The sequence below is a fragment of the Neoarius graeffei genome, chromosome 10 (assembly GCF_027579695.1).
Source record: "Neoarius graeffei isolate fNeoGra1 chromosome 10, fNeoGra1.pri, whole genome shotgun sequence".
Lineage (NCBI taxonomy): Eukaryota > Metazoa > Chordata > Actinopteri > Siluriformes > Ariidae > Neoarius > Neoarius graeffei.
The window spans coordinates 76,891,008-76,905,870 of NC_083578.1; the positions used below are offsets into that span (position 1 = coordinate 76,891,008).

At 44.1% G+C, this 14,863-nt stretch overlaps 1 protein-coding gene across 1 annotated transcript in view; it reads right to left on the reverse strand.

The window, feature by feature from the left end:
• The window catches only part of med27 (mediator complex subunit 27), a 200,614-nt gene that overhangs the window by 180,905 nt on the left and 4,846 nt on the right, over positions 1-14,863 (reverse strand). The window contains exon 2 of the mRNA XM_060930908.1: positions 5,697-5,841. Within this exon, the coding sequence (XP_060786891.1) occupies positions 5,697-5,841 (145 nt within the window). The remainder of the gene's footprint in view (positions 1-5,696; positions 5,842-14,863) is intronic.

Consider the following 14,863-nt stretch of genomic DNA (forward strand, 5'->3'; position numbering starts at 1 on the left):
AGCCAAGAAGAACTTCCTATTAAAGTGGCCGACGAGCGTATATTGGTAGACGAGGTAGTGAGGCAAAAGTCCAGTGTGATAGCGCCTCCATTTTTTCCAAGTGGAGTCACACGCACTCGGGTTGTATTCGGCGACAAGACTGACGTTTGTGTTATTTTTCATCGATCAAGTTGACAGGACGTGAAAATAACCTCCATCAGAAGCAAACGGATGTCTTTCCCATCCCATGTCCTTTCCCCTTCAGTGAGCTGGCTTTTCCACCAAGCAAAATTAAATTTATCTGAGTTTAGTCAGACCATTGCGTTGAGGAAGCCTAATGGTTAGAGAAGCAGCTTTGGGACCAAAAGGTTGCTGGTTCGATTCCTTGGACCAGCAGGACTGGCTGAAGTGCCCTTGAGCAAGGCACCTAACCCCCAACTGCTCCAGCAAGAGTAGTGGCGTACCTTGTGTCTGATTAACCAAAGAAAAGCTGATGTGATCGTCAGTTTAGCCTCGGTCACAACCGGCCGTACGTGCTCCTACGGCCGGTCTACGTGCAAAAAACGCAAGAAACACACGACGTGCTGATTTTCAAGCCGTAGACCGGCCGCAGAGGTTCTTTGTCATGTCAAACAAACTCTACGGGCGCTTACGTTTTTTTCAGGTTGCAAGACAAACTTACGGCCAACGTGCGTCTTTCTCCATGAACAAAAAAAAACGCAGCGATTTGGGAAACGCCAAAAACCGCACGGCCAAAAAATCGTACGTCCGGTTGTGACCTAGGCTTTTGGGTTGTGCCCGACCAAAACGAAAAAAAACAAAATTGCTTGAGCTGAAAAAGCAAACTTTTCAAACATCTCCCATAAATACTGCAAGGCGCCAAAAATCGCAAGTGTTACGACGTTGACACCTCCGATAGCGAAAAGAGTCAACCACAAATTTGTAGCTACTTGTTTATCGTGAAATCAAGCCAGACATTTACAGTCCAGACAAGTTTTAATTAATTCACAACATCTAATGATCAGATCAGGCGTGTCGCGCGAAGCAGGCTCGCTCCAGCGAGCATCCAACAGCGACACGCAAATATCCGTCATCGCAAGATCAATCAAGACGCCCGTGTATCCACCTGAGCACATCAAAGAGGAGTGGAATAAAAGGGAAGCGTCCTTTAAGAAAATTTAGCGAATCCTTTTGAAACGCACTCAAGTGCACAAAAGTACTGATGATCAAAAGATTCGAGATCCTTGGCTGTAATGGATATTGGGAAAACGTCAAGATGTCGAGACCCTGTTAAAAAGGTCCGCATCTGTTGAGTCTCGAGTGTGTGCTCTCAGGAGTAGGTGCCATCTGCAGACAATCAAGAGGATTGTGTCAAGGACCTACTATTAATCCAGACACTTAGAAAACTACTTTTGTGGATTTCTGAGCTATTTACGTGGATTTCCGAGGGTGCGAGTGCAGACAATGTCATAAAAAGGACTGGTTTTTTAATGGCAAGGAGAAACACGGACATGGAAGTAAGTGGGGGGGGGGGGGGGGGTGGGGGGGGGGGGAGAACGTAAAGGAAAGCTCGTGTGATTTAGGATGATGAGGTTGAGTCTTGTTTATGCATACTAAATGATGACTCTCTAAAAACTCAACTCGTCCCGGACCGGTAAATATTTCAAGAAGAATAATGACCAACTCACCTGAAGTACTCGTGCTCCTCGGATATCTTCCGTCCTCCATCCGAACACGATCTCGGATAAATTATTGATAATATTCTATTGATTCAAGACTTAAGCTCCATTACAAACCACTTCAGCATCCTTAAGACTGCATTTAAACCATCGAGCTGAAGTGACCAGCTGTCCGTTGTTTTGTTTTTTTAAAGTGAAATGCAGTTGTGAAACTCCTTCTCAGCAGTCGGAGCAGGAGGAAAGGAGCGAGCTGAGGAAATTTATTACACAAGTAACCTGAATAATGTGGCCTTACTGGAACAAGCCTGTTAAAAAGTCTTATAAGTACAGCAGCGGGAAAGTGATGATTCAGTGGGACATGCAGGACTGATGGATTGATTGATGCTTAAAAAAAAAAAAAAAACTGTATAATTGTTTATGTTGTAAGGTTTTATGTGAGAAGTTTATTTCGCAATTTTTTTTTGCCATAAATATTTGCAATATTGCCATAAACAAGATCCTTCAGCATTCCGGCTTTAGTGATTAACACTGAACCAAATAAAGCTGTGCTGGCGTGTGTTTTTAAGGCCAATTTATGCTGACAACGCAGTCCTCGCAGATGGCGTCGCAGACAGTGTCTGCGTAGCCCCCCCACCTTCGCAGACGCTCTGCGCGCACCTCCCAAAAATTGTTGGCATCGCAGAAGCCTCGCAGACAAGAGGGCTCTGATTGGTCCACTCTACATCCGCTGTACACGCACTTCCGCTTCCCTACTTTCCCGGTTTGTTTTGTTTTCACGACCGCCATTTTTAAAAACACGAGCGAAGATGGAGCAGCACGAAGAGCGGTTGATCGAGGAAGTACGGACATCTATACGACTCCAGTTTTTTTTTTTATTAAAGAAAAATCAATCGGCAGTACATTACACAGTAACGACTCCAGTTCTAGTCATTATAAGTAACCGGAGGATAAACACTCCACTAACCACACCCACCAACTACTCCTAGCGATTTCGCGCCCCCTTGCGTTATGGCGGTGAATAACATCGCGCACACCCATTACTCCCCGCTCAACGATAAATTACAACTGTCTGCGAAAAGCTATCTGCGAAAGCCTTGTCGCAAGAGCATGCAGAGGCCCTTACACAGCCTGCCGGCGTTTTGCAACCAGAGGCGTGACGTATAACACAACAGAACGTCAGCATCTAAGGTGACATATAAAGCCTAGGTCACAACCGGACATGCGATTTTTTGGCCGTGTGATTTTTGGCGTTTCCCAAATCGCTGCGTTTTTTTGTTCATGGAGAAAGACGCACGTTGGCCGTAAGTTTGTCTTGCAACCTGAAAAAAACGTAAGCGCCTGTAGAGTTTGTTTGACATGACAAAGAACCTCTGCGGCCGGTCTGCGGCCAGTCTACGGCTCGAAAATCAGCACGTCACGCGCGCCTTCCGTGCGTTTCTTGCACGTAGACCGGCCGTAGGAGCACGTACAGCCAGTTGTGACCGAGGCTTAAAGGATGTTACACGATATGAAGCTTATCTTCGAGTGGTTAATATATTCATGAGTGAGTGAAGCGAATGAGAAAATATTTTCAACACGAGAAGATCAACTTCGTATCGTCGTACCAAAATTTCATTAGATATTCTTCACGCGTATTTTCAAGAGAAAAACATATCAATGGACGCTGAAAAACTGGAAAAGAGACACGTCGGAGATGTAAAACTTCCACGCTAGTGAGTGACTGACAATTTGTAAACAAACATGGCCGCCAGGTTTATATCATTAAAAGCGGAAGATTTCGAGAGAATTTTGGCTGCCAGGTCGCTCCGTTGTGGACTTTAAAAATAACTAAGTAAATGACACAGATAAACTTCGGATCTTCGCGCCACCGTGTAATGTTCTTTATATTATAAGGACACATCCACACACAAAAAAATATGCAAGTTAATCAAAAGAATTTTCATTTTGAACCGGTTCGCCATTTTGACAATGTGAGTCTACTCAGCTTGAAAACACCGGGAGTGACATCATCAGAGTGAAATATCGGGAATTATTATACACACAGGCCACTTTTTCCATGGAATAAAAGTGTGATCTATTCCCTTCTAGCGGGTTTATTGATGGTATGCAATATTATCATATTGCTTATCCTCCATGTATTACGCCACTTTCCCCAATGGAGAATGAGGGTGCAATATTGTTATAATACTGCACGTTGTCAAGACAATACGACATCACACGTCGGAGCTCATGCGAAGATCCAATGACAAAACTTTTCTGCTGCGCATGCGCACAATCATTTCTTTGTCGGCTGGGACAGAGAGAGAAAATGAGGCTAATCCAGTGCTAGGTTTAAGCACTAAATAAATACACTGAAAACTGAAACTGAAGACACTGAACGCCCGAAAGGCTACCAAAATTTCATTAGATATTCTTCACGCATATTTACAAGAGAAAAACATATCAAAGGACATTGAAAAACTGGAAAAGAGACATCAGAGATGGCAGCACGGTGGTGTAGTGGTTAGCGCTGTCGCCTCACAGCAAGAAGGTCCTGGGTTCGAGCCCCGTGGCCGGCGAGGGCCTTTCTGTGCGGAGTTTGCATGTTCTCCCCGTGTCTGCGTGGGTTTCCTCCGAGTGCTCCGGTTTCCCCCACAGTCCAAAGACATGCAGGTTAGGTTAACTGGTGACTCTAAATTGACCGTAGGTGTGAATGTGAGTGTGAATGGTTGTCTGTGTCTATGTGTCAGCCCTGTGATGACCTGGCGACTTGTCCAGGGTGTACCCCGCCTCTCGCCCGTAGTCAGCTGGGATAGGCTCCAGCTTGCCTGCGACCCTGTAGAACAGGATAAAGCAGCTACAGATAATGAGAGACATTAGAGATGTAAAACTTCCATGCTAGTGAGTGACTGTGACAATCTGTAAACAAACATGGCCGCCAGGTTTGCTTCATTAAAAGCGGAAGATTTTGAGAAAATTTTGGCTGCCAGGTCGCTCCGCTGTGTGTAGTTGTCGATGTGGACTTTAAAAATAACTAAGTGAATAACAGAGGGAAAATAATAATATTCAGCTTGACCATGCTAGCACTGGCCTTCGCTTAACGCTATGCTGGCTGGAAGGTAACTGGACTGCCGCGCTAACAGCACCGAGTCGCAGGTAAGCTAGCGTTGGCCTTCGAGAATGCTGATATGAAGAGTGTATAATAATAATAATAATAATGGCTGGCTTTTTTCATGGTCTATCAGGTATATTCCATTCAGCTAGCATGATATTGAACTTGTCTTCCACTCGTCCAATATCATGCTCGCTGAATGGAATACATCTGATATACCACTCAATGCCAGCCAATATTATTTAAAATATTCTATCCAGATTCACTGGATATGAGCAAACGTGCGCTCTGATTGGCTACTCTACTACTAGGCTATCAGCTCATATACTGAGAGAAAAACAAAATGGCGGCGCGTGTTGCTGAACCAACCGAGGACGAAATAAAATCCCTACTCGAAAACAAAACCCAAAAAAATATTTAAAAAACACAAAATATGGAATAAAAGTATCTTTTTTTATTTTTCAAGAATTATTATTATAGCGTTTTTCGCAAAATCCTGCTGTCATTTCGCCGATTTGTTTACATTCTAAGCGGAAATTATTTTTCGGACGTTTTGGATAAAGTTTTTATTTATCAAATTTGCAAAAAATAAAAATGCTCCGTTTCTCAAAATCCAGTGAATGTGGACAGAATAAAACAGTTATTCCGCTCAATCTCGTCGTACACGGCTTATAGCCGACTCGGTGCTACGTGCCTCGTCAGCTATCAGCTCATGTACGACTCGATTTCGTGGAATAACTGTTAATTGTGTCACTCAGACCTGCAATGTATTTCATATGAAAAATGTGAGTTATAATAAATGCGAGACTTCAGATTAAATGCCCACAGAGATCTTTACATGACAGACCACAGTGAAATGTCACGGATGTAAAATATAGCTATGTCAACATCTGGGCCACATTCATTCTCCCTAATAAACCCAGCACACGGTGGAGCACTTCGCTTACCTTGTTGGACCATTTGTAAGCCTGTAGAAGCTGGCTGTACAGAGGGGTTTTGTCCTGAACCGGGTCTAAGCTCAGCAGGCCGCTGTTGTGTAACGGGTGACTCTCTGACGGCCTGCCAACCAGGTTGCTCAGACGCTCCAACTCACTACAACACACATGCACAATCACAGAAAGTGCTCAATCACAGTGCTTTCCTGCAGACCTGAGCAGATACAAGAACATAATTAGGGTTAAAGATATGGCATGGTGCTGGGAAATGTACAAAACATGCGAGACGGCAGGAAAAAAATAAGGGAATGGGGTCAGATAAGATGCCGAGACGTCAAATTAATCGCTCTTCCAATTTGCCATAAAACACCACCACAAATACTAAACTGTTAAAATAAAAACTACAGCGATGACCCATGATCAAGAAAATCAGACCGTACTCCTGTGGCTTGCATAAGTATCCCCCCCCCCGAAATGGATTAACTGGGATTCTATATAATCATGATCTAAACAACATAACCTATATTATTGATTATTGAAGTAGGGAACACATGAAGGTAGTTTGCAATTTTTTTTTTTGAAAATGAAACAAAATTTCTGATTGCATAAGTATTCACCCCCATTGTTGTGAACCCATTTGAGAGGTTATTCCGTTTCCCTTAATCTCTTGGTTGCTTCTCTGACTAATCACCCCTTTACCTGGTCACGAACCAGGCAGAGTTACTATTGGGCCCTTTCCATTTTTTGAAAATGGATTTAATGGTGATCCACACAAACCAGTGCATATTTAATGCCGGTCCCAAGCCTGGATAGACTGGGTAGGGTTGCGTCAGGAAGGGCATCCAATGTAAAACCTACACCAAATCAAATATGCAGATCATAAATTGGGAAGGATGATCTGCTGTGGTGACCCCGAACAGCAGCAACAGCAGGAGGAGAAGAAAGAAAGAAAGAAAGAAAGAAAGAAAGAAAGAAAGAAAGAAAGAAAGAAAGAAAGAAAGAAGAGGAGGACAAGAAGAAGAGGTGGAGAAGAAGAGGAGGAGGAGGAAAAGAAAAAGAAGAGGAGTAGGAGGAGAAGATGATGAGGAGGAGGAGGAGAAGAGGAAGAGAAGGAGGAACAGAAGAAGAAAGGAGGAACAGAAGAAGAAAGGAGGAGAAGAAGAGGAAGAGAAGGAGGAACAGAAGAAGAAAGGAGGAGAAGAGGAGGAGGAGAAAAAGACGAGGAAGAGAAGGAGGAACAGAAGAAGAAAGGAGGAGAAGAGGAGGAGGAGAAGAAGAGGAAGAGAAGGAGGAACAGAAGAAGAAAGGAGGAGAAGAGGAGGAGGAGAAAAAGACGAGGAAGAGAAGGAGGAACAGAAGAAGAAAGGAGGAGAAGAGGAGGAGGAGAAAAAGACGAGGAAGAGAAGGAGGAACAGAAGAAGAAAGATGGAGAAGAGGAGGAGGAGAAGACGACGAGGAAGAGAAGGAGGAACAGAAGAAGAAAGATGGAAAAGAGGAGGAGAAAAAGAGGAAGAGAAGGAGGAACAGAAGAAGAAAGGAGAAGAGGAGGAGGAGGAGGAGGAGGAGAAGAAGAGGAAGAGAAGGAGGAACAGAAGAAGAAAGGAGAAGAGGAGGAGGAGGAGAAGACGAGGAAGAGAAGGAGGAACAGAAGAAGAAAGGAGGAGAAGAGGAGGAGGAGAAGACGAGGAAGAGAAGGAGGAACAGAAGAAGAAAGGAGGAGAAAAAGACGAGGAAGAGGAGGAACAGAAGAAAGGAGGAGAAGAGGAAGAGGAGAAGAAGAGGAGGAAGAGGAGGAGGAGGAGAAGAAAGAAGAGGAGGAAGAGAAGCAGAAGGAGGTGATGGTGGTTTGGGAATTTTTTTTTTTCTCACTAAACCTATAACACTTTTACAGAATTCTGTCCTGAACTTTTGCTCGCTCCTTGGTTTTCATGGCGCTGTGTGTTGGGGTCTGTTCTCTCTCACACTCTGGGGCTCGTTCAGGAGCAGGTGTATCTATATTAAGATCAAATGACACGTGCAAATTTCAACTCCATTCATCTTACTGTATGACGTCTGATTGCATCAGAACTAATTTAATTTATTAAATTAATTCTAATTTCTGGGCGGCACGGTGGTGTAGTGGTTAGCGCTGTCGCCTCACAGCAAGAAGGTCCGGGTTCGAGCCCTGTGGCCGGCGAGGGCCTTTCTGTGCGGAGTTTGCATGTTCTCCCCGTGGGTTTCCTCCGGGTGCTCCGGTTTCCCCCACAGTCCAAAGACATGCAGGTTAGGTTAACTGGTGACTCTAAATTGACCGTAGGTGTGAGTGTGAGTGTGAATGGTTGTCTGTGTCTATGTGTCAGCCCTGTGATGACCTGGCGACTTGTCCAGGGTGTACCCTGCCTTTCGCCCGTAGTCAGCTGGGATAGGCTCCAGCTTGCCTGCGACCCTGTAGAACAGGATAAAGCGGCTACAGATAATGAGATGAGATAATTCTAATTTAGTTCATTAATTTAGGTATGCGCCCATCTCTACCATTTGCAGCTTCATCTTGGTTTCCTTCGCCGTGATCAGGATTTCCTCCTGCCGTTCATGGTGCTCCCAAAAGGGTCTGAACTACCGGCTTGTTTTGTGGAATTTCCAGGATTCTGATTGAGGACACCGGCGCAAAAAGCACAACCACACACTTCATTTTCAAACTGGTCACTTCCAGTTTCAACCACTGTGACTGTGAGCTCATTGGCTTTTTTGGCTCATAACATCATTATTTTAGTCACCTTCAGCAAAAAACAAACAAACAGTCTTTAAACTGTAATAGACTGTGAGCTTTTATACTTAACTACAAATAAATGAAATTACAATAAATTTGAATGAAGATGAGTTTTATTGCTGGCAAAATGTCGTTCTGTGGCCCAAGAATGTAAATAATCATGAACTCGATTACAGGGAAATGATTCCTGAATGTTTCACACCAAAAGTTCTGAGCAGACTTCGCTTTCTTATATAAGGCGCTTTATTAGGGGAGTCAGTATCTGACACATTTTAAAAAGTCGTAACAAAAATTTTTTTTTTTTTTTTCAAATTCTTAGTTTTACATTTCGGGCTACGGGTTTTGCTTTAATTTCAATGGAAAGCACAGGACAAAATAAATATATGTTATTTGCCAGCTGGGAGGTCCGTATCATGAAATACCGTGACCGAGGTCTTGAAAGTACTGAGCGAGGCCCTCTGGGCCGAGGTCAGTATTCAAGGCCGAGGTCACGGTATTTCACCATACGGACCGACCTTAAGCTGGTAAATAATATATTTATTTTTTTCTTTACCAAATTCTAACAGAAAACAAGAGCACCCGAAAGGGGAAGTCGAACCGAGCTGCCATTTTGAATCCTCATTCACGGCTGTAATGCAAATGGCTTCCTCCTCGGTATACAAGTGCACTTCCATGGCAGGAAAAAAACTACATTTTGCCACCTATGTAGTCCCCTATTTATACAAATAGGAGTCATTCAGGATTCAGCCATGTTTTTGCTCGGCATTAGCGACAGTTAGAGGTTTTTAGCTTTCTCCTGAAATGTTTTCTTTTATTTCTTCTTCCTCAGGGGAGTAAAACTCGCTTTCGCTGTGAAAACTGTCGTTATCGCTATCCATGCTGTAAAATTAATGCTATTCTCCTGAGAAATGCTGGCAAAATTTATAAGAGTTTTGATAATCTTATAAAAAAAAAAAAAAGATAAATGTTGACAAAAAAATGCTACTACTGTATGTTTGTTGTTGTTGTGAACGAGCGAGTCGCCAGAGGTCCATAACTGGGGTTCGTACCGTAGGATACGGACCCGCTCGCCAGCCAATCAGAGCGCAGGATTTGATGGAAACCAGACCGCGAAGAAAATAATACTAATTAATGCAAGTTTCAAATGACCAGTGCTTTGTTATTGCTCAGTGTACAGAGCACAGAGGGGGATTAGATCCCATACTTTTTTTTTTTTAAGTACATGATATAAAGATATAACTTGATTAACAGTGTAATAGAACAAACACATAACTACAAATTAATTGGCATCAAATCCAATGATAAAAATGCAAAAGTTTTCAAACAAGTCAACTTTTTTTTTTTTTAAAAGGTCCTACGGCATGAAATTTTCACTTTCTGAGGTTTTTTAACGTTAAAATGAGTTCCTCTGACCTTCTTAAGTCACCCCAGTGGCTAGAAATTTCATAATGTGTAAACCAAACTATGCCCAACCTTTGTCAACATTTGAGAATGGCGCATCAAAATGGCACGTTGATAGGCTCTTCCCTTTACTACGTCAGCAAGGGAGATGATCCCCACGCCCCCCCTCTGGATTCCCACCCACTGTATGGATTGCCCACCCAGCTCAAAAGTTGCCACCAAACATGGAAGTTGCGCTGTACATGGATGTGACAACACAGAAAGGAGTCTGTTTTTACTGCCGACGGGAGAGTCCCTGAAGACGCAGTGGCTTAATTTTATTTACTCCAATAATACGCCGTCGAGTCTACCTAAGACGGTGTATGTTTGTCGGAAGCATTTTCCTGATGAATGTTTCCACAACTTGGGACAGTACAGGGCAGGTTTTGCACATCAACTGTCACTGAAGCCTGGGTCCGTACCAAGCATCCCTGCCGCATCAGCCACAAACAGCGAACAAGTAAGTGTATAACTGTTAAGTCGTTTTGCCGTGTTTTAAAATCGGTGCCACGTTAGCCTTGCAATGGCTACATTAGCTGTGCAGCTAACCGCTTCCTGCAGTTAGCCAGGTACTCTGCGCTACAAAACCAAAAAGCATGCAGCATGCTCTGTTATAACAGCCAATCAAAACAGTTTTTACAAAGACACCCACATTCTTTTTTTAAGTCACTCGTTCATTTTATTTGTTTGTTTGTTCAGTAAAAACCCAAACATTTGTTGAATTTATTTTATTTCCTCGCGTCGCACCTTAACGACGTCAGCGCGCGGTATTTTTCCCTTCGCGGTTTGTTCCTTCTCTCTCGCCATAGTAAGACACCCACATCCGCTTGTTCTGACCCACTGGAGGTAGCGTCACAGTGCTGTTAGCCAATAACACGTTTACGTGTCATGAATATTAATGAGAAGAGCTGAAATTCTGTCGTTCTCCCGCCACCCGCTCCTCCACCAAACTAGAACAGCCTGAAACAGGAGAACCACAGCATTTTTTTCACCAAAACCGGCTCACAGGGCGTTCATTCATACGAGAGACCACCGCACAATTAATGAAAAAACGATGCCATGGGACCTTTAAACAGTAGAACCTATTCCCTACAGGTGTTGGCCAGTAAGCCCCCAGAAGAAGAGTCCAACTTTCAATTTCCATTTCATTTTACTGGTTTCAGTTATCACGCATTCTGACTGGTTTCTGAGTAATCTGCAAATAAATAATGTCTGACGCGCTGGTGATAAATTCCATGCATTTTCAATGGAGTGGGGCCGAATAATACCCTACAGGGCCGTAATGCCCCACTTTGTTTGAAACTCGAGCTTGGCATCACTTTAAAGTGTTTTTCAAGCTCGTTCTATCTGTACCATTTGTTTTAGCGTTTAACCGTGCTGAAAATTTTGCTCACATACCACAGAGGTGAATACTTAATGCATTCATAATTCATCGTCCCCCATACAGTCAATAATACATTACAGGCATTTAGCAGATGCTCTTATCTAGAGCAGTCAGACGTTAGGCACCTTGCTCAAGGGCACTTCAGCCATTCCTGCTGTTTCAGGGAATTGAACTGGCGACCTTTTGGTCCCAAAGCTGCTTCTCTAAACATTAGGCCATGGCTTCTACCTTATCCCCTTTATACTGGAGGATATTATAGGACATCAAATTTTATTCTATCCACATTCACTGGATATGAGCAATTGTGCGCTCTGATTGGCTACTCTACTACTAGGATATCAGCTCATATTGCTGGGTTTCAGTCACGTGACTTTTCTTAGCGGTTTTACCGGAGGTGAAATAGCTGGTGGTCTAAACCAGCGGCCCCCAAACCCCCGGGCCGCGGACCGGTACCGGTCCGTGGGTCATTTGGTACCGGGCCACACAGAAAGAATAAATAACCTGCACTATTTCCGTTTCATTCATTATCCGAGTCTGAACGATGTTTGATTTTGAAAAATGACCGGATTCTCTCCGTTACATCCGTCTATAACTCACCAGAGCATGTGAGCGGAGTGGAGCGGCGAGAATTTCGGTCCTCGCTCACGGAGGTGGTCGCTCCGCTCGCTCCCCGCTCAATGTTGCACCATGCCGCTTCGCCCGTTACCGCTCAGCGCTCCACCAAGATTGCATCCCGCTCCACTCCGCGCTCGCTCGAAAAATACGTGCACGCATGCGCGTAGCGGACGCGGAGCACTTCCCGTATCTCTGCCCTCCGCACTTTTTACAGCCATTACAACCACTTAATTCATTTTTAACACGTGGAAACGCGTTTTTCCGAGCCGCCTCAACGCATCATGAGCAGGCGGAGCGCAGGTGGCAAACAAACACCGCTGTCGTTCATTCTGAGCCACGTTGGGCATGCTTCAGACTCGTGATGTGAGCGGTAACGGGGCGAAACTGGAGCGGGCCATTGCCTCGCTCCATCCTTCCCATCCTTGAAAAAAAAAAAAATCCCGTTCCGCGCTCTTTTCAAAATTCGTCCGCTCCGCTCACATGCTCTGCTCTTGACGCTTATCTCAGCGACCAAGAATGTTGGAGAGAGGACATTACTCATGTTATGTTGCTGACGCGATGTTACGAGGATGCTGCTAATAAAGTTGCATACGAGTACACAGTGGATTCACGTTTATTACTATATTTAGAAAATACCACAGTTTATCCACCACACCTTAAAGGCTGGTCCGTGAAAATATTGTCTGACATCAAACCGGTCCGTGCCGCAAAAAAGGTTGGGGACCGCTGGTCTAAACAGCTGCCGTAGTGCAAACAACTAGCGATAAGTTATCAGAGTACGCTCGTAATCTAGAAGCCACTGCTGGCTTTAGATATATTCAGAAGATTGCTATGTGCAATGGAATCGACCCCACAGTCTGGGAAAGAAGGATTTGTCATACGATCTCGAAAACAACCCTTCAGTCGAGTTCCCCGACATCTCGAACTATCTGGTGTTGCAGACGTCCTTCTACACCGCAAAACAGATGAAAGCGTGGAAGAGTATGGAGGCTTACAACTGTTTTGTACGTGGCTGGGTAAAGGACCTCGCGATCAAGTCGCTGCCGAATGAATCCTGGATTGTTTTTGCCCGTGTAAGTATGGTTTTATTTTTAAGCTTTTCGTTCGCGTCTTTACAACGAAGTGCTGCAAGTTGAAGCGTAAACAAACAACAGTTGGCTTGATTCTCACTTGTGTTGGCTCTTATCTCTCAGCTAAATCATTCACAAAGATCATCAGAAACCCCTTTAAAGACCTGGATCTTAGTTAAACGAGAGGGAGACGTGATCACGGTGCATTGTAACTGTACGGCTGGGGAAGAATTTTGTCGCGACCTTCATGCATATGGACTTTGTGAGGAGGAAACAAAGAAACAGTTGGGGACTTAAGCGCTTTGTGACTAAAAAAAGGTCCCGTAAAATAACGAAACATTTCAAGAAAAGTGCTTGGAAAATACTAGCGACATAGCTGAGAGGGAGATACAAACCTTTCACCAAGTGATCACTGCAAACTCCAGCATGCTTCGACTCGGCTCCCTTCGATTTCAGTGAGAGGTTCAAAAGCCGCCTTTCTCGACGTCTTTTTGTGAAATCCTGTGTTCGTTCACCCTTTTTTTATTAGTTCACAGGGAACCCTGAAGAAACTTATCAGTTTCACGGTTTGATCGATTCGAACAACCTAAAACAACGCAAGCGTAACGCATTTTTCATCCGAGCAATGCACCTTCTCCGTACAAACGCTTTGTCAACTGAGCTTTGGTAGACCACCAGCTAAAGTTTTGAATAACTAATGAGGCGGATGTGATCACGATTTGATCGATTTGTACAACCTAAGGGCCTCTGCATGCTCTTGCGACAAGGCTTTCGCAGATAGCTTTTCGCAGACAGTTGTAATTTATTGTTGAGCGGGGAGTAATAGGCGTGCGCGATGTTATTCACCGGCACAACGCAAGGGGGCACGAAGTCGCTAGGAGTAGTTGGTGGGTGTGGTTAGTGGAGTGTTTATCCTCCGGTTACTTAGAATGACTAGAACTTTTTTTTTTTTATAATGACTAGAACTGGAGTCGTATAGATGTCCGTACTTCCTCAATCAACCGCTCTCCGTGCTGCTCCATCTTCGCTCGTGTTTTTTAAAATGCCGGTCGTGAAAACAAACCAAACCGGGAAAGTAGGGAAGCGGAAGTGCGTGTACAGCGGATGTAGAGTGGACCAATCAGAGCCCTCTTGTCTGCGAGGCTCCTGCGGTGGTCACAATTTTTGGGAGGTGCGCGCAGAGCGTCTGCGAAGGTGGGGGGGGGGGCTATGCAGACACTGTCTGCGACGCTATTTGCGAGGACTGGGTTGTCAGCATAAATTGGCCTTAAAACAACGCAAGCGTAAGGCATTTTTCATGCGAGCAACGCACCTTCTCCGTACAAATGCTTTGTCAACTGAGCTTTGGTAGACCACCAGCTGAAGTTTTGAATAACTAATGAGGCGGATGTGACGTCACGTGAAACCCAGCAATACCATCAGTAGAGAAAAACAAAATGGCAGAGCGTGTTGCTGAACCAACCCGAGGATGAAATAAAAACTCTACTCGGAAACGAAACAGTCCAAAGACATGCAGGTTAGGTTAACTGGTGACTCTAAATTGACCGTAGGTGTGAATGTGAGTGTGAATGGTTGTCTGTGTCTATGTGTCAGCCCTGTGATGACCTGGCGACTTGTCCAGGGTGTACCCCGCCTTTCTAGGGCTGTAACAATACACCCGACTCACGATTCGATTCGTATCGCGATTTTTGACCCACGATTCGATACACCCACGATTTTTTTTTTTAAATGTTTTTTTAAAAGTAGTAAATTTGACTTAACATTTACTTACTTACATTAACTATTTAATAACAAATAATTCAGACCACTGCAGAGAATGAGTAATATGTATGCAAAAATGAACAAATGTATATCCAAAGATTGTTTTATTTCTCAAAATAATACTGTTGAGCCGGAAGCTCTGTTTTTTTCCGTTCTGAAAAAG